The sequence below is a fragment of the Trachemys scripta genome, chromosome 8 (assembly GCF_013100865.1).
Source record: "Trachemys scripta elegans isolate TJP31775 chromosome 8, CAS_Tse_1.0, whole genome shotgun sequence".
Taxonomy (NCBI): domain Eukaryota; kingdom Metazoa; phylum Chordata; order Testudines; family Emydidae; genus Trachemys; species Trachemys scripta.
This window is the reverse complement of record NC_048305.1, coordinates 64051661-64074330: the sequence shown is the minus strand read 5'-3', so window position 1 is coordinate 64074330 and position 22670 is coordinate 64051661. Positions and strand designations below refer to the sequence as shown.

The 22670-nt window shown below is 46.8% G+C and overlaps 1 protein-coding gene across 2 annotated transcripts in view; it reads left to right on the top strand.

Annotated features, from left to right (window-relative positions):
- The window catches only part of LOC117881257 (coagulation factor XIII B chain-like), a 31793-nt gene extending 13837 nt beyond the window's left edge, over positions 1-17956 (top strand). Inside the window, exons 8-11 of one of the 2 annotated variants that reach the window (XM_034778262.1) lie at positions 2360-2560; positions 10224-10424; positions 14360-14560; positions 17925-17956. In XM_034778262.1, the coding sequence (XP_034634153.1) occupies positions 2360-2560; positions 10224-10424; positions 14360-14560; positions 17925-17938 (617 nt within the window). In that variant the 3' untranslated portion in view covers positions 17939-17956. The remainder of the gene's footprint in view (positions 1-2359; positions 2561-10223; positions 10425-14359; positions 14561-17924) is intronic. The other variant, XM_034778264.1, reaches the window with a different exon arrangement.
- The last annotated feature ends 4714 nt before the right edge of the window (positions 17957-22670 follow it).

Sequence of the window (22670 nt, the reverse complement as noted above, 5' to 3'; positions counted from 1 at the left end):
CGGCCCTGAAGGAACCTAGGGGTCTGGGGCAGGAGGGCTGGGCAAATGGGTCAGAAAGCCCAAGACAGAGGGCAACCTCCGGATGAGATATCATTGTCACAAGTGTGGGGAGTTGGGGCATATAGCAGCCCAGTGCCCCAACAGAGAGGAGCCCATGCAAGGCAATCTGGGGGATCGCAGGGACCAATGTGGCCTAATCAGCCTGGTGGGGGTTGCAACGACCCCACATGAGTACACCAGGCCAGTAAAGATGAACAATATCCAGACCAGAGTGGACTCTGGGAGTGCTGTCACTCTGGTCTCAGGGAAGTTAGTGGGGCAAGACCAACTGAGCCGGGCCAAGAACATAAGAATGGCCATACTGGGTCAGACCAAAAGTCCATCTAGCCCAGTATCCTGTCTACCAACAGTGGCCAATGCCAGGTGCCCCAGAGGGAGTGAACCTAACAGGTAATGATCAAGTGATCTCTCTCCTGCCATCCATCTCCACTCTCTGACAAACAGAGGCTAGGGACACCATTTTTTACCCATCCTGGCTAATAGCCATTAATGGACTTAATGTCCATGAATTTATCCAGTTCTNAGCGTGCTCGGAAGAGGCGGAGCAGAGGTGAGCTAGGGCCCGCGGGCATGGGGAGTAACGGGGGGCCGGGAACCACTCCCCGGCCCGCCCCAGCTCACCTCTGCTCCACTGCCGCCGCCATCCCCCGAGCGCGCCGCAACTCCCCTTCTCCCCCTCCCTCCCCAGCTTGCCGCGGGGGGGAGCGGAGTGAGCTGGCGGGGGGGGGCGCGGGGTGGCAATTTTTTGATGGCCTAGGGGCGGCAAATTTGTTAATCCGCCCTTGCCTTGGGGAACACCACTAGTTACCCCTCTCCATTCTGAACATTTACCATTTATTCCTACCCTTTGTTCCCTGTCTTTTAAGCAGTTCTCAATACATGAAAGGACCTTCCCTTTTATCCCATAACAACTTAATTTACGTAAGAGCCTTTGGTGAAGGACCTTGTTAAAGGCTTTCTGGAAATCTATACTATGTCCACTGGATCCCCCTTGTCCACATGTTTGTTGACCCCTTCAAAGAACTCTAATAGATTAGTAAGACATGATTTCCCTTTACAGAAACCTTTTGTCCAACAATTTATGTTCTATGTGTCTGACAAATTTATTCTTTTCTATTGTTTCAACTAATTTGCCCTGTACTGATGTTAGACTTACCGGTCTGTAATTGCCGGGATCACCTCTAGAGCCCTTTTTAAATATTGGCGTTACATTAGCAATCTTCCAGTCATTGGGTACAGAAGCTGATTTAAAGGACAGGTTACAAACCATAGTTAATAGTTCCGCAACTTCACATTTGAGTTCTTTCAGAACTCTTGGGTGAATGCCATCTGGTCCCGGTGACTTGTTACTGTTAAGTTTATCAATTAATTCCAAAACCTCCTCTAGTGACACTTTAATCTGTGACAGTTCCTCAGATTTGTCACCTACAAAAGCTGACTCAGGTTTGGGAATCTCCCTAACATCCTCAGCCGTGAAACCTGAAGCAAAGAATCCATTTAGTTTCTCCGCAATGACTTCCTATCCTATCCTATCCCCTAGAGCTGGAAGGGACCTTGAAAGGTCATCGAGTCCAGCCCCCTGCCTTCACTAGCAGGACCAAGTACTGATTTTGTCCCAAATCCCTAAGTGGCCCCCTCAAGGATTGAACTCACAACTGTGGGTTTAGCAGGCCAATGCTCAAACCACTGAGCTAGCCCTCCCCCCTCCAAGGAGCAATGGTATGCCGTAGTAGAAAAGGAATGCCTAACGGTTAAATGGGCCATGGAGATTCTATGGTACTACCTACTTGGGCGGCGGTTCACCCTTGTGATGGAGAATCCAGTAGATGCTTGGGAAACTTCTCGTATCACAAACATCCGGTATGAAAGGAGGGTAATCCCAGTCTTTTCTGTCTTGTGCCACCACCTTTCGGATCATGCTCTTGAGTAAATCGCTCAACCAGACCATCTGTTTGGGGATGATAGACAGAGGTCCTCAAGGCCTGGATTCAGAGCAGGGTACATAAGTCTTTTATTACTCTTGACATGAAGGGAGTCCTTTGTTCAGTCAGGATCTCCTTAGGGATGCCTACTCTAGCAAAAGCCTGGACCAGTTTGTGTGAAAGTCTCCTTCTCTAGAGCTCCTTGTTCTCTCAACCATACCGACTCTCCTTTTTCTGTTCAAATCTTATCTGAAAATATTTCCCTGCTTTATTTAGCTATGTAAAGCATTTTGGGACAGGGTCAGTCTTAATACAGCTAGTGAATCAAATGTTCAATGAGACATGTACATACTGAAATTATATTTTTCTATTTCCAGAGCCATGTACAACATCCCCAGAAGATATGGAGAAAAACAATATTGGGCTGAAATGGAGCTCGAAAACAAGATTGTATTTAGAAAGTGGAAACTTTGTTGAATTTGACTGTAAAAATGGATATGTGAAGGATCCAGCATCTTCTGCATTTAGAGTACAGTGTGTGGAGGGGAAATTGGCATATCCTAAATGTAAGAGAAAAGGTAAATCTCCAGTGAAACTACAATATTGGTGAATTACCTGTCTTAATTTTTACTAGGGAATTATCAGGTTTAAAAAATATTATGGCACCATTGTGATGGGTACCATAGAAACATGTGGGAAATCATGCTTCCTGACCCAGACAGCTTACAATCTAAATAGAGAACACAAATGGTGGATTAAAGAGATTCATGGGTTACTTTGCTTGTGAGCTCTATTACTTGAGCTGGGACATAATTCCTCTGACATCTGGGCCTCTTTAAGTTACCAACAGAGCAGAAAAGTTTTGTAAGTGTTCTTGTCTTACCCCAAGTTCTCTAGCTGGCCCAATTCCTCATTCAGATAGCTGACTTCTATTGTGGTCTGCACTCATTTGCTTCCCCTCTGAAGCTGATTTTTTTAGCTCCTTAAGTCAAGTCCTTGCTGGACCTCATCACTGTTAGGAAGCTCCATATTGGGGAAAGATTTCATGATTGTCTCAAGTTACTGGGAAACCTTCTATCCATGAGGGTCAGTTTGCTGGTCCCCTCAATTATCTGTCTTGCCATTTTACACTGGGACTGTTGCAGCTGGGCTTCTCAATCTGCCTAGAGACTTTGTAGTTGCTGACCCAACAAATATTTTCTCTCAGACTGCGAGTCATCTCTTCACATTCAGCACTCTGTCCAAAAAATGCTTTCACAGCTTTTCTGTGGGGCTACTCTTCCAGGGCTTTTCTTGCTGTCCACTGGCTTTCTGGCAACTTCTATCTCAGACATAAACAGCTTCATCAATTAATCCTCAGCTCCTGTGTTTATTCATCACTACAGACATGGGCAATGCAGCAAAAATTAAGATGTGTGTGAGTGGAACACAGATTTGCCTTCTTCCTGACTGTCCTCTTCCTTTCTCATGCAGGCACCAACACCACCACAACCAGCAGTTTAAGTGTGCTGGCCCATAAACTCCTAATCCCATCCACTCCAAATCAATGCCTGGTGTTGTGACCTGGCACACAGGATCACAGTGCAGATCAGGTCTGGCCCAGTCAAAAAACAATCAGACCACAGTCCAGGTTCCCCCCACCCTGGCTTCATAGCCTATACCTAGTAAAGCCCCTTGTATCAGTTGAGTGACACAGAGGGGCCAGATTGTAAAATCGAGTCATGGTGTGTGTGCCTCTCTCTGCTCATCTGGTCCCAACCTCCAACAGACTGTTCCTTTATACAGTATGATTACCGTTGTTTTGAAAGCCTCCTTCTCTCGAATTCCTTCTCGCTCTTCTTTGAGTAGTGTCCCAATGGGTGCTCCATTCTAGGTGCACTTGCGTCCCCTGCACCTTTGATTGGAGATTTCATGTAGTAGTGTCTGTTCAGCCTGCGCATGCATCCTGCTGTGTCTCGTGCACCACACTGTAGTTATCTAGCACTATGAGGGTGAACTGCCCTGAATTCCTTTTCAGGCCTCAGAGAGAGTATCATTCTGCATGGGGAGTAGTCTGTTGGCCAGCTATGGCTAGATTCTGGCCCATTTGCATGAGCTGAGGGTATGTCTACACTACGAAATTAGTTCGAATTTATAGAAGCCGGTTTTATAGAAATCGGTTGTATACAGCCGATTGTGTGTGTCCCCACATAAAATGCTCTAAGTGCTCTAGTCGGCGGACCGCGTCCACAGTACAAGGCTAGCGTCGACTTCCGGAGCATTGCACTATGGGTAGCTATCCCACAGCTATCCCACAGTTCCCGCAGTCTCCGCCGCCCCTTGGAATTCTGGGTTGAGATCCCAATGCCTGGATGATGCAAAACAGTGTCGCGGGAGGTTCTGGGTACATGTCGTCAGGCCCCTCCCCCCCCGTCACAGCAACAGCAAACAATAGATTCGCGCCTTTTTACCTGGCTTACCTGTGCAGACAACATACCACGGCAAGCATGGAGCCCGCTCAGCTCACCGTCACCATATGTCCTCTGGGTGCCGGCAGACGTCGGACTGCATTGCTACACAGCAGCAGCTGCTGCTAACTGCCTTTTGGCGGTAGACGGTGCAGTAGACTGGTAGCCTTCATCGGCGATCTGGGTGCTGGCAGCCGTGGGGCTGCATTGCACCAGCCCCTTGCCTTTTGGCAGTAGATGGTGTATTACGACTGGTAAGCGTCCTATTACAAGTTGGCTCATCGCACATTAGCAGAGTCTTCCCTAAGCAGCAGATCGTGCAATAGGCCTGAAGGCCATCGTAATACACTAACTGCCAAGTGCCCAGTATTTGCTGCCAAGCACCCAGAAAGATGCCGAGGGCTATCAGTCACACTGCACCGTCGTCTTAAGATGTAAAAAATAGATTTGCTCTGTATTCATTTGCTTCTCCCTCCCTCCGTCAAATCAACGGCCTGCTAAACCCAGGGTTTTCAGTTTAATCTTTGGGGGGACCATTCTGTGTGACAGTTGTTTGTGTTTCTCCCTGATGCACAGCCACCTTTCTTGATTTTAATTCCCTGTTCCTGTACGCCATGTCGTCACTCGGCCCGCCCTCCCTCCTTCCCCTAGTCCGTCAGATACTACTTTCGCGCCTTTTTTTTTAATTCTGGGTTGAGATCCCAATGCCCGGATGATGCAAAACAGTGTCGCGGGAGGTTCTGGGTACCTGTCGTCAGGCCCCTCCCCCCCCGTCACAGCAACGGCAGACAATAGATTCGCACCTTTTTACCTGGGTTACCTGTGCAGACAACATACCACGGCAAGCATGGAGCCCGCTCAGCTCAGCTGAGCTCACCGTCACCATATGTCCTCTGGGCAGACGTGGGACTGCATTGCTACACAGCAGCAGCTGCTAACTGCCTTTTGGCGGTAGACGGTGTAGCATGAGTAATAGCCGTGGGGCTGGCAGCTGTAGGGCTGCATTGCACCAGCCCCTTGCCCTTTGGTAGGCGATGGTATATTATGACTGGTATCCGTCGTCGTCGTATTGGAGTGGCTGTCAATCATGGGCACCTGGGCAGACATGCTACTGTCTCGATGATGATGGCTACCAGTCGTAGTATACTATTTTCTGCCAATTGCCCAGTATTGTCTGCTAAGCACCCAGAAGAGGCCGAGGGCGATGCTGGGTGCTGGCGGACGTGGGGCTGGCAGATGTGGGGCTGCATTGCTACACAGCAGCAGCCCCTTGCCTTTTGGTAGACGATGGTATATTACGATTGGTAACCGTCGTCATCGTACTGCAGAGGCTATCACTCATGCTGCACCGTCGGCTGCCAGCTTAAGATGTAAAAAATAGATTTGTTCTGTATTCATTTGCTTCCCCTTCCTCCGTGAAATCAACAGCCTGCTAAGCCCAGGGTTTTCAGTTTAATCTTTGGGGGGACCATTCTGTGTGACAGTTGTTTGTGTTTCTCCCTGATGCACAGCCACCTTTCTTGATTTTAATTCCCTGTTCCTGTACCTGTACGCCATGTCGTCACTCGGCCCTCCCTCCCTCCCGCCCTCCCTCCTTCTCCTGGTCCATCAGATACTAGTTTCGCACCTTTTTTCTGACCAGGCGCCATAGCTAGCACTGGGATCATGGAGCCTGCTCAGATCACCGCGGCAATTATGAGCACTATGAACACCACGCGCATTGTCCTGGAGTATATGCAGAGCCAGGACATGCCAAGGCGAAACCCGGACCAGCCGAGGAGGCGATTGCAGCGCGGCGAAGAGAGTGATGAGGAAATTGACATGGAATAGACCTCTCACAAGGCACAGGCCCCAGCAATGTGGAAATCATGGTGTCACTGGGGCAGGTTCATGCCGTGGAACGCCGATTCTGGGCCCGGAAAACAAGCACAGACTGGTGGGACCGCATTGTGCTGCAGGTATGGGATGATTCCCAGTGGCTGCGAAACTTTCGCATGCGTAAGGCCACTTTCATGGAACTTTGTGACTTGCTTTCCCCTGCCCTGAAACGCCAGGATACCAAGATGAGAGCAGCCCTCACAGTTGAGAAGCGAGTGGCGATAGCCCTGTGGAAGCTTGCAACGCCAGACAGCTACCGGTCAGTCGGGAATCAATTTGGAGTGGGCAAATCTACGGTGGGGGCTGCTGTGATCCAATTTGCCAGGGCAATGAAAGACCTGGTGATATCAAGGGTAGTGACTCTGGGCAACGTGCAGTCAATAGTGGATGGTTTTGCTGAAATGGGATTCCCAAACTGTGGCGGGGCCATAGACGGAACCCATATCCCTATCTTGGCACCGGAGCACCAAGCCACCGACTACGTAAACCGCAAGGGGTACTTTTCAATGCTGCTGCAAGCCCTGGTGGATCACAAGGGACGTTTCACCAACATCAACGTGGGATGGCCGGGAAAGGTACATGATGCTCGCGTCTTCAGGAACTCTGGTCTGTTTCGAAAGCTGGAGGAAGGGACTTTCTTCCTGGACCAGAAAGTAACCGTTGGGGATGTTGAAATGCCTATCGTGATCCTTGGGGACCCAGCCTACCCCTTAATGCCATGGCTCATGAAGCCGTACACAGGCAGCCTGGACAGGAGTCAGGACCTGTTCAACTACAGGCTGAGCAAGTGCCGAATGGTGGTGGAATGTGCATTTGGACGTTTAAAAGCGCGCTGGCGCAGCTTACTGACTCGCTCAGACCTCAGCGAAAAGAATATCCCCATTGTTATTGCTGCTTGCTGTGCGCTCCACAATATCTGTGAGAGTAAGGGGGAGACATTTATGGTGGGGTGGGAGGTTGAGGCAACTCGCCTGGCCGGTGATTACGCGCAGCCAGACACCAGGGCGGTTAGAAGAGCACAGCAGGGCGCGGTGCGCATCAGAGAAGCTTTGAAAACGAGTTTTGTGACTGGCCAGGCTACTGTGTGAAACTTCTGTTTGTTTCTCCTTGATGAACCCTCCAAACCCCCCGCCCCCGACCCGGTTCACTCTACTTCCCTGTAAACTAACCACCCCACCCCACCCTCCCCAATTCGAGCACCGCTTGCAGAGGCAATAAAGTCATTGTTTTTTCACATTCATGCATTCTTTATTAGTTCCTCACAGAAGTAGGGGGATAATTGCCAAGGTAGCCTGGGATGGGTGGGGGAGGAGGGATGAAAAAGGACACACTGCATTTTAAAACTTTAAGTCTTATTGAAGGCCAGCCTTCTGATGCTTGGGCGATCATCTGGGGTGGAGTGACTGGGTGGACGGAGGCCCCCCCACCGTGTTCTTGGGCGTCTTGGTGAGGAGGCTATGGAACTTGGGGAGGAGGGCTGTTGGTTAAACAGGGGCTGTAGCGGCGGTCTCTGCTCCTGCTGCCTTTCCTGCAGCTCAACCATACGCTCGAGCATATCAGTTTGATGCTCCAGCAGACGGAGCATTGACTCTTGCCGTCTGTCTGCAAGCTGACGCCACCTATCGTCTCCAGCCCGCCACTTGCTCTTTTCATCCCGCCATTCAGCCCGCCACCTCTCCTCTCGTTCATATTGTGCTTTTCTCATGTCCAATATTGACTGCCTCCACGCATTCTGCTGTGCTCTATCAGCGTGGGAGGACATCTGCAGCTCCGTGAATATATCGTCCCTCGTCCTACATTTTCTCTTTCTAATGTTAACTAGCCTCTGTGAAGGAGAAACATTTGCAGCTGGTGGAGGAGAAGGGAGAGGTGGTTAAAAAAGACACATTTTAGAGAACAATGGGTACACTCTTTCATTACAAGGTCGCATATTTCGGCTTGCAGGCAGCCATGGTAGGCCACAGTGTTTTGGCTTTTTTAACCTTCTTAACATGCGGGAAAGGTTTCAAACAGCAGCGCATTTCCCATATCAAGGATGAATTGGGTTGTCCATTTAAAATGGGTTTTCAATGTAAAAGGAGGGGCTGCGGTTTCCCGGTTAACATGCGGCACAAACCCAAGTAAACCACCCCCCCACACACACACACACGATTCTCTGGGATGATCACTTCACCCCTCCCCTCCACCGCGTAGTTAACAGCGGGCAAACATTTCTGTTCAGAAGAGCAGGAACGGGCGCCTCTGAATGTCCCCTTAATAAAATCACCCCATTTCAACCGGGTGACCGTGAATGATATCACTCTCCTGAGGATAACAAAGAGAGATAAGGAATGGATATTGTCTGCATGCCAGCAAACACCGGGACCATACGCTGCCATGCTTTGTTATGCAATGATTCCAGACTACGTGCTACTGGCCTGGCGTGGTAAAGTGTCCTACCATGGCGGACGGGATAAGGCAGCCCTCCCCAGAAACCTTTTGCAAAGGCTTTGGGAGTACATAAAGGAGAGCTTTCTGGAGATGTCCCTGGAGGATTTCCGCTCCATCCCCATACACGTTAACAGACTTTTCCAGTAGATGTACTGACCGCGATTGCCAGGGCAAATTAATCATTAAACACGCTTGCTTTTAAACCATGTGTAATGTTTACAAATATTTACAAAGGTACACTCACCAGAGGTCTCCTGTGTGCCCTGAGGGTCTTGGGTGAGTTCGGGGGTTACTGGTTCCAGGTCCAGGGTAACAAACAGATCCTGGCTGTTGGGGAAACCGGTTTCTCCGCTTCCTTGCTGCTGTGAGCTACCTACAGTACCTCCATCCTCATCTTCCTCGTTCCCCGAACCGTCTTCCCTGTGTGTTTCTCCAGTGAGAGAGTCATAGCACACGGTTGGGGTAGTGGTGGCTGCACCCCCTAGAATGGCATGCAGCTCCGCATAGATGTGGCAAGTTTGCGGCTCTGCCCCGGACCTTCCATTTGCTTCTCTGGCTTTGTGGTAAGCTTGCCGTAGCTCCTTAATTTTCACGCGGCACTGCTGTGTGTCCCTGTTATGGCCTCGATCCTTCATGGCCTTGGAGACCTTTTCTAATACTTTGCCATTTCTTTTACTGCTACGGAGTTCAGCTAGCACTGATTCATCTCCCCATATGGCGAGCAGATCCTGTACCTCCCGTTCGGTCCATGCTGGAGCTCTTTTGCGATCCTGGGACTCCATCACGGTTACCTGTGCTGATGAGCTCTGCGTGGTCACCTGTGCTCTCCACGCTGAGCAAACAGGAAATGAAATTCAAACATTCGCGGGTCTTTTCCTGTCTACCTGGTCAGTGCATCTGAGTTGAGAGTGCTGTCCAGAGCGGTCACAATGAAGCACTGTGGGATAGCTCCCGGAGGCCAATAACCTCGAATTCTGTCCACACTACCCCAATTCCGACCCGCAAAGGCCGGTTTTATCGCTAATCCCCTCGTCGGAGGTGGTGTAAAGAAACCGGTTTAAAGGACCCTTTAAGTCGAAAGAAAGGGCTTCGTTGTGTGGACGTGTCCAGGCTTAATTCGATTTAACGCTGCTAAAGTCGACCTAAACCCGTAGTGTAGACCAGGCCTGAGTGACACAAATGGGCCAGATTGTAAAATAGACTCTAACCTTGTCTCCCTCGCTATTCATCTAGCCCCGGTCACTTCTCTGTTCCTTCCCACAGTATCACCTGGATTTGTGTGAAAGCCTGTTTCTTGATAATTCCTTCTTGTTCTCTCAACCTTACCATCTCTCTTTTACTTTATAAATCTTATCTGTAAATATTTCTGTTTTATTTAGCTAAGTAAACCATTTGGTGATGGGGTAGGTCTCAATACAGTTAGTGAATCAAATTTCCAATGATAGATCCACATGTACATGCTTAAATTATATTTTTCCATTTCCAGAGTTATGTACAACATTCCCAGAAGATATGGAGAAAAACAATATTGGGCTGAAATGGAGCTCGGAAACAAGAGTGAATTTAGAAAGTGGAGACTTTGTTGAATTTGACTGTAAAAATGGATATGTGAGAGATCCAACATCTTCTGAATTTAGAGTACAGTGTGTGGAGGGGAAATTGGCATATCCTAAGTGTAAGAAAAGAGGTAAGTAATCTCCAGTGAAATTAAAATATTTTTACTGAGGAATTCTAAGGGGTTTTTTTTTTTTTTAAGAGAAATGGTGGGTTAAAGAGAGAGAGCTAACAAGCAAAGTAACCTCTGTATGATTTGAGCTGGAACAATCTCCCTTTGACATCTGGGCTTCTATGGGATACCAACAGAGCTGAAAAGTTTTGTACGTGTTCTTGTCTTACCCAAGTTCTCTGGCTGGCCAATTCCTCATTCAGATCGCTGACTTCCATTGTGGTCTGCACTCATTTGCTCTGAAGCTGATTTTTTTTTTTTAAACCTCCTTTAGTTATTGCTGGAGCTCATCACTGTTAACAAGAACTATATTGGGAAAAGCTTTCCTGATCTCCTCTAGTTACTGGGAAACCTTTGTTGGTCACTTCCTTTATCTGTCTTGCCATTCTAGACTGGGAATTTTGCAGCTGGCTTCTCAATCTGCCTAGAGACTTTGTAGTTGCTGCCACAACAAATATTTTCTCTCAGACTGTGAGTCATCTCTGATACCTTTCTGGGAAACTACCAAATATTGCTTCAGTTTCTTTTGTGAAGTCTCCCACTCCTGTTTCAGGTCTTGTTTTAATTTCTTTTTATCTTCTTTTTACCTTTTTGGTCTGAGTGGTTAGCCAATACTCAGGGTCTTCTACCTCATTTTTTGTGTTTGGAAGAGAAATTGGGGATAGAGTCAGGTTTTCTATGAAGCAGTTTAATTTACAAAGAGTGTACACAAAGTCCTGTTTTTCTGAATGCAAAATGAACATCAGGAGGAAGTTTCTTTGCTCACAGTTCTAAGCCTGCTTCACATTCAGCACTCTGTCCAAAAAATGCTCTCTCAGCCTTTCCTCAGGGCCCCTCTTCCAAGATTTCTCTTACTGTCCCCTGACTTTCTGGCAGCTTCTGACTCAGAGACACACAGCTCCACCAATTAATCCCCAGCTCCTGTGTTTATCCATTGCTAAGGGCAGGAGCTGTGCAACGGTATTTAAGGTATGTGTGTGTGGGCCATAGATTTGCCTCCCTCATGACTCTCCTCTTCCTAGATACTCCACCAGCAACACAACCACAAGCAGCCTAATGCCTTGGCCCATGAGCCCTTAGCCCCATCCTCTCCAAAACTGAGCCACTGGAATTGTGGCCTGGCACACAGGATAACAGTGATGATCAGGTTTCACCAAGTCAAAAAGCAATCGGGCCGCAACCCTGGTCCCCCTGCTCTCAGCTTCACAGCCTATAACTCGGCAAACTTCTTGCATCAGCTGAGTGACACAGAGGGGCCAGATTGTAAAATATAACCAAAATGTGTGGATCTGCCTGTGCTCATCTGGTCCCAGCTTCCAACAGACTGTTCCTTTACACAATATGATTCATTATCATGGGTGATTCCTCGATTCGAGGATGATCGCTACCATGGATTTACATATGGGTCCTGAGAGGACTGGAACCACAGATCTGCCCGCAGTAGGTACAGACATTTCCTGGCAGGTCAGCTGTGTGCTGGAAGCAGGGCCGTCCTTACCCATACACAAAATATGCAGCTGCGTAGGGCACCAGGAAATTTGGTGCCCCAAATTTCCTGGTGCCTTGAGCAGCTGCGTGCTTCTCCAGCCCCTGCTACACCTCTTCCCCATGGCCCCTGCCCTTGCTCCACCCTAACCCCACCCCCACTCCACCCCTTCCCCAAGCCCTTGCCCTGCTCTGCCCCAAGCCCCACCCCTTCCCCAAGCCTCTGCCCCTGCTTCACCCCAGCCTCTCCCCCACTCCCTTGAGGACTGCAGCAAGGCTGGGCCTGCACTCACCGGCACTGGTGAGTGCTGGGGGAGGTTCTCCCCCCCCCATCCCCCAAGCCAGTCCTGCCCCCCCCCATGGAGGCCTGGGCCCCCCCATCCCCCTACATGGGGAGGGCTGCATAGGGCCCCAGAATAGCTAGGGACAGCCCTGGCTGAGAGACCGTTCTTTCTTCTGTCTCTCTCTTCAATTTGAGGGCAAGGCACTTCTCCTCGAAGCGGGCCACTGCCTGATGGAAGATGTGGCACCATTGTAGTATGGTTGGTTGTGATGTCCATATCAGTTTTCTCGAGATACACTTCTAGTGTTTCTTTGTAGCAGTTCCTCTGACCACCACAGGATCTATGACCATACGTGAGCTGAGAGTAGAGGGATTATTTTGAGAGGTGAGAATCTGGCATCCACACACAACGTACAGCCCAGCAGAATTGGTGGATAAGGATCGTTGCTTCAATGCTGGTGACATTGGCTTGATTGAGGATGCTGGCATTAGTGCGGTGATCTTCCCACTTGATATGAAGGATTTTCAGGAGGCATCGTTGGTGGTTCCTCTGCAAACTCTTGAGGTGCTGTCGATAACCCAGGTTTCGCATCCAAAAAGGAGTGTAGGGATGACAACTGTCTTATAGACCTGAATCTTGGTGTCCTTCCATAGGTCACGATCTGTGAAAATGCATCAGAGCAGTTTCCCAAAGGAAGCATTTGCACACTGGATCCTGTGCTGGATCTCACTGTCATTTTTGCATTTAGAGAGTGTTGGCTACCAAGGTAGCAGAAGTGCTCAACTGTCTCCGAAGTCTGTCCCTCAATGGTGATTTGTGGTGGATCATGTGCAAGGCCTGAAGCAGACTGATGGCGCATTTAGTCTTCTTGATATTAAGTGAGAGTCCTAGGGTTCAGTATGCTTGTGCAACAAAATGTTGTGTGGACTTAAGGTCATTCTCAGTATGTGCAAGAATGGCATAGTCATCAGCATACTAATGATCAATAATAGATGCCTGGAGGACTTCAGACTTTGAGCAGAGACATCAAAGATTAAAAAGCCGCCCATCCATTCTGTATTGAATTTCAATTCCAGTGGGGAGGTGGTCTTTAACGAGAACCAGAATGACTGCTAAATAGCTGGAGAGCAGGATTGGGGTAATATCGCATCCTTGCTTAACCACAGTTTTGATGATGAAAGGGTCCGTCTCTAAGTCAGTACAGCGAATGGTGGCAGTTGTCTGATCATGAAGAAGCCTTAGGACCCTAATAAATTTTGGAGGGCAGTCAAATCTGGCCAGCCTCTTCCACAGGTCTTCACAATTGATAGAGTTGAAGGCCTTCAACAAATCGATGAAGGCCATGTGCTGATCCTGATTTTGTCCCCGAGACTTTTCCTAGATTTGGTGGGGAATGAAGATCATGTTGGTTGTCCCACAGGATGGTCTGAAACCACACTGAGATTCTGGCAATATTTCCTCAACAAGGGGAAGTAATTGGTTTAAGAGGATACAGGTGGGATAGCAAGGCAATGCCTTGATAACTTCCACACTCTGACTGGTCTCCTTTCTTAAAAATTGGAACAATCCATACTTCAGTGACATGAAAAAGAATCTCTTGCTGAACCTTCCACACTCAAAGAAGTAACACCAACAATCATGCAAACCAAGAACAACAAGCCAGCAGGACCAGACCGCTTACCAGCTTAAGTCTACAAGTGTGGAGGTGAAGAACTGTAGATAAGCTCCAAAACCTTTTTCTTCAAATTTGTTATAATGAGAACATTCTGGAAGACCTGAGAAATGCCAACAACTATGCCTACTTTGTTTTGAAAGCTCCTTCTGTTGAATTCCTTCTTGTTCTTCTTCGAATAGTGTCCCAATGGGTGCTATACTCTAGATGCCCTTGCGCCCCTTGCACCTTTGATCGGAGATTTTACATAGCAGTCTCTGTTCAGCCTGCACATACATCCTGCTCAGTTTTGTGCACTACACTGTAGTTATCTAGCACTGCATGGGGAAACTGCCCTCAATTCCTTCTCAAGCAACAGAGTATCCTTCAGCATGGAGTCACTATACAATTAGTGAATCAAATGTCCATTGATACATCCACATGTACATACTGAAATTATATTTTTCTATTTCCAGAGCCATGTACAACATCCCCAGAAGATATGGAGAAAAACAATATTGGGCTGAAATGGAGCTTGAAAACACAGCTTAATTTAGAAAGTGGAAACTTTGTTGAATTTGAATGTAAAAATGGATATGTGAGGGATCCAACATCTTCTGCATTTAGAGTACAGTGTGTGGAGGGAAAATTGGCATATCCTAAATGTAAGAGAAGAGGTAAGTGATCTCCAAGTAAGCTACAATTCTGGTGAATCATCTGACTAAAACATTTGTTAAAATTTTTACCAAGATTTTCTCAGGTTTAAAAAAATGCAATGGCACCATTGTGATGGGTGCCATAAAAACATGTGGGAAATCATGGTTCCTGACCCAGACAGCTTGCAATCTAAATATTGAAGACAAATGGTCGGTTAAAGAGATACACTGGTTACTTTGTTTGTGAGCTCTATTACTTGAGCTGGGATAATCTCCCGCTGACATCTGGGTCTCTTTCGGTTACCAACAGAGCAGAAAAGTTTTGTAAGTTTCCTGTCTTACCCAAATTCTCTGGCCGCCCAGTTCCGGGCAGCTGACTTCCATTGTGGTCTACACTTCTTTGATTTTCCTCTTATGCTGATTTTTTTTTTAGCTCTTTAATTCCTTGCTGGAGTTCATAGCTGCTAACACGTTCCATATTGGGGAAAACTTTACTGATGTTGCATAGTTCCTTTGAAACCTTCTATCCACAAGAGTCAATTTATTGGTCACCTTATTTATCTGTGTAACGGGGCAATGACTCACTGGTGCGGCGCCTCCTGCTGGTCGTCCAGGGAATTTGCTCTGTCCACTCAGGAGTGCCCTCAGCAGGCCGGTGTCTCACTTGCCGCTGGCCCTGGTGACCCTCCCGGACTCTAGTGTCCTTTCTCTTGGGGTTCTGCCCCCTGCAGTACCCTGCAGTCTCTCTGGGTTTCCCCTCCCCGGGGATCCCCCAACCCCCTATCCACACCTCGCCTCAGTCTTTGGCTACTGCCAGTCACCGTCTAGCCCCTGCTCACTGGGGCAGACTGCAGTATACTTGCCACTCATCATCGGCAAGGAGGGTTTGGACCTGCTGCCTCTGCCTACCCTTGGGCTGCCCTCTGCAACCCCAGTACCTTTTCCATCCTTTAGCAAGACCTGCAGCCTGGGGGTTTTCCAGGCCGGAGCTCCCCAGCTCCTCTGGCCTTTCCCCAGCCCTACTCCAGTCTAGGTACCCTGCTCAGCTCCCCACAGCCAAACCCATCCCTCTCAACAGCTAGAGAGACTCTGCCAGCTCCTGGCTCACTGGCCTTTTATAGGGCCAGCTGTGGCCTGACTGGGGCATGGCCCCAGCTGTGGCTGCCTCCCCAATCAGCCTAGCTTATTGATTCCCTGCCATAGCCCTCTCACAGGATTGTTTTAAGCCCTTCAGGGCAGGAACGGGGTTACTGCCCCGCTACAATCTGCCTTTCTATTTCAGACTGGGAGTGTCACAGCCGGGATTCTCAAGCTGCCCGGAGACTTCATATCTGCTGGCCCAACAAATATTTTAACTCAGACTGCGAGTCATCTCTCATACCTTCATAGGAAACCTCCCTCTGCTACTTCAATACCTTTTGCAAAATCTCCATCTCCTGTTTTAATTTATTTTGCCCATCTTGGACTTTGCCCTTTTGGCCTAAGCGTTTAGCCAATAGGGTCTTCTGCCTTGTTTTTGTGTGAGGAGGAAAAATGGAGGTAGAGACAGGTATTTTCATGACACAATCCTTGTTGTTTACAAAGAATGTACACAAAGTCCTGTTTCTCTGAACAGTTGGATCAGACAACAGCAGGCTGTTTCCTTGCTCACAATACAAGCCTACCTTTACATTCACCATTCTGATCAAGGAGGTCTCTTTTGGATTTCTATCAGGCCATGCTACTAATACTTCTCTTGCTGTCTGCTGGCTCTCTGCAGCTTTCTGGCTCAAGCCTAACCCCCTTTTGCATCCACACAGCAATTGTGTTAACCAAGATCTCATACTTAAGGTGCAGGACCCTGCAGTGCTAGACAGTTTGGGCCCTTGCTATGCTCAGACTCAGGAATCAAGCCCTATTGCTTTCTTGTGTGCATATGGCCCCAGCTTGACTCAGGTTCTGGAAGTCCTCTGGATGTATCCCAGAGTTCCTTGGGGCATCTTCCTCAGTCCTCTGGATGCCTATAATCTCTGATGCAGTCTATTGCACCCTATTGCAAATGTAATCCACACCTGCCTTTGAAAATGGCAGCAGCTCAGTTCAGCATTAACCCATTGTCTGCTGAACATCAGTCTGAAATCACACTACCAGATATCCTGCATGGTTTTCAGTGGAGCGCCCTCTGCAGGCGGGTGTCTCACTTGCCACTAGCCCTGGTGACCCTCCCAGACCCTAGTGTCCTTTCTCTTGGGGTTCTGTCCCCTGCAGTACCCCGCAGATCAGAAGAAGCTTTTTGCAAAGAGAGCTGCTTCCTGATCACAAGACCACAGCCAGATTTTGGTGCAGACTTCCTGGACGCCCTTCAATAGCACCATCACAGTTAGGAAACTGGGTTTGTAGTAGAGTTTTCTCACAGTGCAACATATTCATAAGGCTAGAGTGTCAACAGAGGGCAGGGGACAGGGGGGAGGAGGTGCTAGACACTCTGGGATAGGGTTATTTTGACTTGGATCTGTGTACTATGGTGTGGATGCCAAAGTCCTAGTTCAAGCACAGGTCAGAAAATCCTTAACCTAGAGTTAAAATGCAGTGTAGATGCTCAAGCCGAGGGTTCCCTGACACGGGTCAGCTGATTCGAGTCTCACTAACCTTAGCGTACATTGCTGTGTAGAGATACCCACTGAGGTCTGTGACTATCTATAGATTAAAGACACACTTACTGTGAGCTAACCAACCTCCAATACAACAATACTATCAAAAATCTATTAATGGAATGATCTATTTTGTCTTACCTCATTCTAGTTATCCTGTCTTCTGCTATAGAAGAGGTGTAATTGCTGATCTTCCTCCCATAATAGGCTTGCTCCTATATTATTGTGATAATTCCCACACCACCTCTGATAAAGTGTTTTGAGAAATGATGCCCCCTTTATAGCACTGGGGACAAAGCAAATCATTCGTGCATATATATGAAGAGGGCTGGCTGGAAGAAGCTGATAAGGAGTCATAGGATGAAACAGAATGAAGATCTCTGCTTCAAAAATTCCATCAATTTCCAATGCTAGTAGCTACACAATGGATGCTGATAAAATACAGTAATATGTATTAAATCAACGCATGGTTTTCTATCCTGCTTTTAAGTTCCACATAACATAAAATATTTGCTTTTAATATGAACAGTAGTTGATCCATTGCAGTTCAGGAGTTACTGCAATTACATTTGATTAAGTTTGTTTCCATTTAGTTTCCAAGGATGGCTAAAATTACCCAGGGTGAATGTTAAGGCGTTGTGCTGAAATCAATAGTCTGTTCCTGTGAGAAACCCATAGGGGATCTGTATGTAATATTGTTTCAAAAAAATTGACGTACTAAATTAATTTTCCGGTATTTGTTCTCTCTCTGACAGGTACTTCAGAATGAATAAAAAGAAGCATCAAACAAATAATTTTAACCCAGATCTGAGGAGCAGAAGTCATTAACCAGTTATTTGTAATGTTCACCCATTATGCTCTTTGTCAGTATTTTAACCTAGATTGTCTGAACTGATACATGTAATTACTTCTTTTGTCACAATGTATATTAAACTAATCATAAAATAGTAACAACAGATTGGCAAAAAGTTCCAAACTACGGCTATTTTATGAAAATTGGAAGAGGAAGCTTTAAGGGAAATTGTACACTTGGCCGCACGTCCTGAATTACACACTTCCTGCTTGCTGAAACAGAAAGTAACAATATTTCTCTCTGGCCCAAATCAGGAACTCCTAGAAGTCTTACAAGGAACCTTTATCTTGGGAGGCTTGTAGCCCAATTGCTACATCCAGAGGTTTATTTATGGATTGAGACCGTTTTGAGTTCCGCCCATCCCTATGAGCAGTTGGTCATCGTTCTTTTAAATGTTTTAGTCCATGCAACCAAAATATTATCCAGACATCTAACACAGTTGTATAGAAAATATTCACTTCTCTGATGACAATTTAAACTTATGGTGTCTTATTTCTTTTTTAAAATTAAAGAGTTGTATATTTCATTTAGCAATTTAAAAAAAAAATCTGTTGTTTGAGTGTGTTTTTTACTAACAACCCAACCTGAAGAAAAGTGAGAGGGAATTTTAGGATTTGTTGAAAGGGAGACAAAGATGAAAGCCTGCAGCCCATTAAACAGCAACATGATGCATGCATTGGGTAGTGTGTGAACAAACTGACTATTCTTACCTTTTACTGTATGCAACAAACTAGACCAGTGGTGTGATAGAGATGAATTTATCAGAATCCATATACGTGAGAATGACAAATTAATAAAGAGACAGTGAACATTGATGGGATACTATGTGTCTAAACCACACTCTAGACCCGGGGCAGCTAAAGCTGAATAATGCCAACGCCCCCCTCCCCCCACAGACACACACATTTCCCCAAAATTGTGTGATGGCTGCAAATGTTCACATTATTGCAGTGGTAATGTTACTGATCTCCCTCGTGGATTCCCTACTTCTAACTTAAATACCCAGGCTTCCTATCCAAGGGCTGGGGAGAGTCAGGCACCTAACAGTAGGGCTGCATTTGAGCTTGGAGGTGTGATTCCCAGCTTGCATAGCCATATCTGCCCTAGCTCTGCTCAAACTATCACCACACAGGCACTAGCGTAGCCTTGTTTCCCCGACTCTGCCAGACCTTCAGCTACCTAGTCGGCTGGCTAACCCAAGCTATTGCTGGTGCTGCTGCTGCACACTGCTACTTTTAGGTGCTAGGTTGGGCAGCTCTACCATGGGTACAGCTCCCAGCTCAAATGTAGACATACCCTTAGACTGGGATTCACAAAAGCCAGCATGTTGAACAAGGAGGCACCTAAACCAGCCAGTGGGGAATGCCAAGGACAAGGGTGTGGCCTAAGCCTTGCTCCTCAGTGGGAGTTGGGCACCTTTCTCCACACAGGATTGACAGGGGTGAACTCTCTCCTGGAGTTAGGCACCCAAGTCAGGTCAGCTCTTTTTTGTAAAGCTCACACCACTAGGTGGTGATGCCATTATACCCAGGCGTGCATTCATTCTGTAGGAGGAGCCTTAAGTCCAAATACTGATGTGGAGGAGGGACTTAAACTCAGGTTGCCCCCGTTGATTGCCCTACAGGACAATGGCATATTAGCATATGTCTTTCTCAAGCTCTCCTATTCAGCTGTTCCACTTTGTCTAACAAATTAAGTAATTAAAATGCTCATTAGCACAGGGACTTGAGACTCATATATATCAGGTGAATTGCTAACCACTGGGCCATAGAATCATTCTCAATGGTGCTGTAGTCCCCTGACTGTTTAATAGAAAACGGAATGGCTTCAACAGGCAAGGTTGTGTTTTAGCTTTTTGATAAATGTTGTGTCCTCATGGAAACCCTCTTTTTTACATGTCAGGATATTTTCAGCGTTCATCTGTGGCAGAGTTAAGAGGAAGAGTTTCAGTCTGGGACAGTGTCCCACTGATATTGCTGCTACTGTTGAGTGGCTCACTAAGAAAGATTATTACTACTTGAAATCTACATGGCTAGTTTTGATGGCAATGGCTCTACCTGTGCTTAAAGTTAAGTGCATGCTTATACACTTTGCTGGAGTGTGGCCAAGCATTTTCTGAGAAGTTTGGCAATTGTCTTCCCTTGCTGAAACTGAAGCATACTTTGGCAAGAAGAAGGGAGGGATGTCTCCATTCCCTGGAGAAGGGGGGAACCTTACTTCCCTAAAAGGAAAAGACTAAAAGAGGGTATTGAGTACATTATAACTTGCTGAATTAATCTAAGACAGAAATTATCACATTTTCAATTTATGGAAAGAAGCAGAAGATAAAGTCTAGAATAATAATCTAAGGCAAAAAAAATCTCAAAACACTAAAAACTCTCATTTTGAGGAGCAATACTGCAGTCTTTGAATTTAATAACATCCACGTTATGTTAATTTGATGGCCAAGTTGGGTGATCACATGGGCTAATGTTTTACTGATAGCCTAGTGTCCTGGCCCACATCCCCATACAATTGGGATCCACTGGCTCACAAAGCACCTGTACAATGCAGTTCACTATGTAACCCTATTCTGATAGGTGGTGCTAGCAGCTTATGAATCAAGGGCCAGGATCTGCCAATGGCAGAAGCACCCATGTAGTTTAGCACTGGCTATTCACTGGTCAGAGGGTCAGATATCATTAAGCAGTGAGGTTTTTTTGAGAAGCAATTCAAGCTTCTAGAGAGCATTTACCAAATGGGCGGGGGGGGGGGGGGGGGGGTCACTCTCTCGCTGAGTTCAATTACAGTTTACAGTACAGAATGTATACAAGGTTATCTGGGAAAAATCAGCTAATCACATGTATTCCAAGTTGGGTGCGCCTGCATCCTGGATGCTCTCCAATGTCCTGTAGCCAAGGGCATAAAACCAGAGCAGTCTCAACCACACTCTAGTTCCTTCTTTCAGCCTGTGGGTGTGAGACAGAACCCCTGCAGCGCCCATGTCTCTGCACAGTCAGTGAATGGATTCTTTGCGCTCTAGTTAGTTTAGTGTTATAGTTATTAGTGTAATCAGATTTCTTCTGTGGTCTCTACCATGCTTCCAGAGGTGGAAGAAACAATCTTAGCCCCAATCTACTCAGTAGCCCTGAGAATCAAAATACTGAGTGACTTTGTGGTATCTGACCAGCTGGAGTCCCCATTGCTGGCCTCTACAAGGAAGCTTTTGGCCCCAGTTCCTTTCTATCCATCTTCTTAATGCCACTGCAGGACCTTCCAGAATGCCAGAAATAATCCAAGCACAGGAACAGAAAGTAGTCTGTGCAACAAGTTCCTCCTGCTTTAGACTGCTTCCCTTGTGATATCTGTTGTGGATCTCCTAGTAATCCTACCTACCCCATCTGTTAGCACTTGACTCTTCATTTGCCCTCAGACCCTGGCCTCCTGGTATCGGATCAAAGTTGACTCCTGCTCTGACCACTTGGTCAGACGGTCCAGATCCTAGTCATGACAATACCTTTGGAAGACTGCAACCTCTTCAAAAAGCACAAAGATGATGCCTTGAACACTTTAAACTATTCAATGGCCATGTTGTGTTCCTTATAGATATATACCCTGGCCACCTGGAGAAAGTAATATATAAGCCTCAATTATTCCAGGCAGAGACAAGCTTCCTTTTATTATTACAGCCAGCAAAGCTGAGGGACACCTTCTGCCCCTTCCTCCTCCACCACAACCATGCTTTGACCTGGCATCGGCAGTTTTGATGGTGCAGTTGAGAGCCCCTTGGAACTGCACAATCTACCTTCTTCTCCTTCTCCTCGGGAACCATACGTTTTGCTTTTAGGAGGCCTGAAACTGGTTAACTCCAGACCATTGGATCCTGGAAATAATGGGCAAGGGTCACTATCCCTTCCTATTATCTGTATTTAGATTATTTTTCCACAGAATTGCATTTTTCCCACCTGTTGTTTTCCCATCACCATACATGAAGGCAACTACATTGGCTCAGCCACTTTATGTGACACACAGACTTATAAAGCCCTAGTGTATTGGCAGGAGTGTTGTAAGTAAGACATGAGAAGTAATTCTTCCACTCTACATCGCGCTGATTAGGCCTCAGCTGGAGTATTGTGTCCAGTTCTGAGTGTCACGTTTCAGGAACGATGTGGACAAACTGGAGAAAGTGCAAAGAAGAGCAACAAAAATTATTTAAGATCTAGAAAACACGACCTATGAGGGAAGGTTGAAAAATTGGATTTGTGTTGTCTGGAAAAGAGAAGACATGATAACAGTTTTCAAGTACATAAAAAGTTGTTACAAGGAGGAGGGAGAAAAAATGTTCTTTTTAATCTGAGGATAGGACAAGAAGCAATAAGCTTAAACTGCAGGAAGGACAGTTTAGGAAAAAACTTCCTAACTCTCAGGATACTTAAGCACTGGAATAAATTGCATAGGGAGGTTGTGGAAATTCTGTCACTGGAGATTTTTAAGAGCAGATTAGACAAATACTGTTAGGGATGGTCTAGGATAATACTTACTCCTGCCATGAGTGCAGGGGCCTGGACTAGATGATTTCTCGAGGTCCCTTCCAGTCTTATGATTCTATACTAAGTAATGGGTTCAGTGGTTTCTCTCTCAATGTAGATATTGACATAATGAATGTGGA